At 38.5% G+C, this 4,562-nt stretch overlaps 1 protein-coding gene across 1 annotated transcript; it reads left to right on the forward strand.

The window, feature by feature from the left end:
• Positions 1 to 726: 726 nt before the first annotated feature.
• On the forward strand, positions 727 to 4,283 carry PDE6H (phosphodiesterase 6H, cGMP-specific, cone, gamma). The gene is made up of 3 exons (XM_008590470.1): positions 727 to 884; positions 1,922 to 1,962; positions 4,071 to 4,283. Exons 1-3 carry the CDS (start codon positions 751 to 753, stop codon positions 4,145 to 4,147), a joined length of 252 nt encoding a protein of 83 aa, XP_008588692.1. The 5' UTR covers positions 727 to 750; the 3' UTR covers positions 4,148 to 4,283.
• Positions 4,284 to 4,562: the final 279 nt, after the last annotated feature.

Genomic DNA, 4,562 nt, shown 5'->3' on the forward strand with positions numbered 1-4,562 from the left:
CCACATATTCTCACTTATACATGGGAGATGAAAAAACTGAAGTCGTAGAAGTAGGGAGTACAGTTAGTTGTGGTAACTAGAGGTTGACAAGGGGATAAGGGAAGGGGGATAGGAAGAGGTTGATTAATGGATACAGAATTGCATCTACATAGGAAGAATAAGTTCCAGTGTTTGTTAGTTGCTAGGTGTCTATAATTAACAATAATTTATTGTGTATTTTTAAATGGCTAGAGGAGAGCAGTTCCAATGTTCTCATCTCAAAGAAATGATAAACGTTTGTGGTGATGGATATGCTAATTAGCCTGATTTGATCATCACACAGTGTATACATGTATCAGAATATTACTCTGTATTCCATAAATATGTAAAATTATTATGTGTCAATTAAAAATAAAATTACTCAAATTAAAAAATAAAACATAGAATACTGATGGTGGATCTCTTGAAACAAGGTATCTACCTAGAATTTTAAGTTTTTAAATTTATTGGCTGTCAGTTTACACCCCACTACATTGAATGCTTCCAATCATTTAGACCATATTTTCTTAAAAGTCCCTTTAAAAGATGGTAATATCTCCCCTTTTGTGTCAACATGAAATACTGAGCCTCTTTATCAAAGTACTTTTCTCTCGCAGTTTAGAGTAAAGGTTTAAGAGATGGTCCCCGTGACTTGAAAGGTCATCTTTTTTTATTTCTCTCACTGTCTAAGGAGCCTGAAAGAAGGATATCAGCCACCTAAGGACCATCAAAATGAGTGACAAACAGCTTCAGGTTCCTCCAGCTTCAAACCAGGGTCCCACCACCCCACGCAAAGGTCCTCCCAAGTTCAAGCAGAGGCAGACTCGCCAGTTCAAGAGTAAACCACCTAAGAAAGGTGTGAAAGGGTAAGACCAAGATGAAAAAGAAAACTTTCTATTACTTTTTTTCCCAAAAGACTGTTTTGGTTTTGAGAAATTAATACTCACAATATTAAACAGATCTACAAAAATTCCCACCCCATCCTCTATTTTCCTCTCTAACTCAATCTTTCCTGAATTGTGTCTTTAGCCTGGAATCCTTTCCCTCTCAGCTCCTGGCTCTACAACCAAATTTAACATGGCAAGGGGAGCCTTTTACAATAACCTTTGGCTTGGCCTTTTGGGTTTTTCTTGACCATTCCCCTTCGCTGACATACCTTGTGATTTAATCTGGGATCCTGAATCACTGGTCATTTCCAGAAAACAGTTTATTTTTCTGGCTTTAAATCTTATGTCTTGAGTTCTTGATTCTTCTCTTTCTCTCCTTGGTAAAATCCTATTTACTTTTCAACTCACAGCTCCTTAGTTAATTTCTTTTTGAAGCCACTATTGATTCTCTTAAACGAACTATCCTTACGTTCATGTTTGCATCTTTGACATTCAGCTATCATAACTTGTATCGCTTTCTATTGCATTCATTTATTTACGTCTGTTCCCTGAGACTCAGACCCCTCAGAGAAAATTTGTTTGTTTTTGTCCTTAACTCTCTATGCCTAACACAATGCCTAGCACATAGTAGATGCTTAGTTAATGCTTTTGAATAAGTGAGCAAACAGATGAATCAGTCATTTTATAGTGCATTTATATCGCTTTCTCATTTCAATTTTTATTTTAAAAAGTGAAGCTTGACTTACCTTGTTCCACTGATAATTCTTTCTGACTTTCAATTGTCTCAGGCCAAGTATCTGCAGAGGAGAAATCTCTCTCCACTGGGATACACTAAAACCTGCCCGACTGAGTGAGACTTTCTTATCCCCACTTTAATACAAACAACAGGAGTTTCTCAAAAACAAACCCTTTAACCTCTTCTTCTTCACCCTTGAGTTAAGAAACTCTCCATGTGAGTAACTCCAGGGTCCTTTTACCCTAATTTCAGCTAATTTCTCTTTTATTTTTTTCCATAGGTTTGGAGATGACATTCCAGGCATGGAGGGGCTAGGAACAGGTAAGCCACCCACAGATTTAACTGAGAACTTCACACTTGGAGTTTTAATACAGCTCAGGCCTCATGGCACAGTTGAAAGTTACAGGAAATACCTAAGGCAGCAGATTCTTTGAAGACAGAGAAATGTGTAGATTTAATTTCCCTCCTAAGGAAGTACATGTATGTCCAGATGCAAAAACCCTAAAAACAATCAGGGTAGCTCCCAAGTTTAATGAATCCTCTTGTTTTGTTAAACAGCCTTTGAGGGCATATAATGGTTAATTGTAGACATCTGTGGTAGAAAGATTCTCAGGGTTCTCTAGCCCAACATTGTTTTTCAGGAGAGAATTCTGAGGCATAGAGGAATTAAGTGACAATCTGAGGCCACAGACTAAGGTACTGGAAATAAAGGTGGGGCCTGGAGAAACTTCCACTCTACCAGGCAAACCACTCGCTTACTGACTTCCTCTTTTACACATCTTCTAACACCCAGAACAGGGTTTTACACACTGAATATATCCAATACAGTTATTTAGTTACTAGAATATTTTCATTCATTGGATAATGAATGCAATTATTGAATATTTTTTTTTAAATAATAGATTTTATTTCTTAGAGCAGTTTTAGATTTACAGAAAAATTAAGCAGAAAGTGCAAAGTGTTCCTATATACCACCTGTATGATTTTACTCCCCTTGTGCATAGTTTCCCCTATTACTAACACCTTGTATTATTGTTGTACATTTGTTACATTTGATGAGCCAATACTGATAAATTGTTACTATAGTAACTAAAGTCCATAGCTTACATTAGGATTTATTCTTTGTATTGTACAGTCCTAAGCGTTTTGATAAATGCTTAATGCCATGTATCCACCATTATACCATTGATCTTATTACTATCTCCAAAGTTTTGCATTTTCCAGAACATCATATAGTTAGATTCATACAGAATATAGCTTTTCCAGACTGGCTTCTTTCATTTAGCAATATGCATTAAGGTTCCTCCGTGTCTTTACATGGCTTGATGGCTCATTTCTTTTTGTTGCTGAATATTTCATTGTACGAATGTAGCACCGTTTGTTTATCCTATCGAAGGACATCTTGGTTGCTTCCAAGTTTTGGCAAAATGAATAAAGCTTCTATAAACATTCGTGTGCAGGATTTTGCACGGACATAAGTTTTCAACTCATCCAGCACACTTTTCATAAGTGGAGGCACTCACAGTAATCAGTGTCCTTACTAGGCAATCCTCAGCGTATTTGCTTTTTGCAGTCAAATGCCACTCCTGGGACCTCAAATAAACTTTCCAGCCATTTTATAAAGCTCACTTGCTGTTCTCCTAGATTAACTGCTTCTGTATTTTGGCCAGGTGTATACAGATCAGCAAATTCACTCTGGGCTCTAGGAGATATGCTTAACTCTGCCAGCACATTTGGAATATTGTAAAGAGGTTTATGCTGAGAGTAGATCTGAGGTCTTTGACATGGTTCTAGTCTCATCTCTACAACTGTGTGATTTTTTGCTAGTTGTTTAATCTCTCTTGGTGTCGGCCAGCATATTTGTAACTCGGGGATAAAGACATCTTCTTGTCTGTAACAAAGGGCTGGATTAGATGATGCCTTGAAAATGGTTCTTAATACACAATTGAATATAAGCATTTTAAAATGTAAAGGAACCGAAGAGCAAGTTAGAGAAACCCAAGGAATCCATCTGGGAGGCAGTAGGAAGGTTGTGGATACCTAAGCCGTGGGAACTTAAAGCACTCCTATATCTCATTTTAAGCTGTGGCCTGACTGGAATTTCACTTCTGTTCCTTCTTAGTGCTTGCGCTTTGGAGAGACTCTGTGTACTCAGTGAGCTGTACTCTCACAGAGTACCCCCAGTCAAAAGCCATCTCCCCAAAGAGGATGCAGAATGAAGCTAACAGAAATGCCTGGGGGCAATAATTCAGCAATTGGTCTGATCCTTCCTGGGCTGCAGGACCATTCTAGATAACTTCCTGGTCACTCCAGGGACAATGAATGGGAGATAAGAGTGTGGTGTCTCTGTCTGAAAAGTGTCTTTTTGAGCAGATGAGGCTCTCCTTGGGGTGAGGTAGGCTTACATGTTTTTCTTTTGTCTTTTGCAGATATCACGGTGATTTGTCCCTGGGAGGCGTTCAGCCACCTGGAGTTGCATGAGCTCGCTCAGTTCGGGATTATATGATGCACCAGAGAGGTTTTGCCTCTTTCAACAGCATCTGCTGTAACTTAAATTACTTTTGCCCTATTGACTTTTCAGAGTTTGAAGGTGGTTTCTTTGGCTTACATGGTCATTTCCCATCACTTACCGCTAAGAGTTTTCTTAGTGTCAGAATCTCTCTTGCAGTATAGCTCAGCTCAGAACAGTGGATGAAAACCTATTTTTGCTGGGGCCCTTCAAACTTTACCACCTTTTTCTTTCAGTTGGTTAGGAGTCATCAATGCATGGTCATTTCCCATCACTTACCGCTAAGAGTTTTCTTAGTGTCAGAATCTCTCTTGCAGTATAGCTCAGCTCAGAACAGTGGATGAAAACCTGTTTTTGCTGGGGCCCTTCAAACTTTACCACCTTTTTCTTTCAGTTGGTTAGGAGTCATCAA

This window comes from Galeopterus variegatus, unplaced genomic scaffold (genome assembly GCF_000696425.1).
Source record: "Galeopterus variegatus unplaced genomic scaffold, G_variegatus-3.0.2 Scaffold6129, whole genome shotgun sequence".
NCBI lineage: Eukaryota > Metazoa > Chordata > Mammalia > Dermoptera > Cynocephalidae > Galeopterus > Galeopterus variegatus.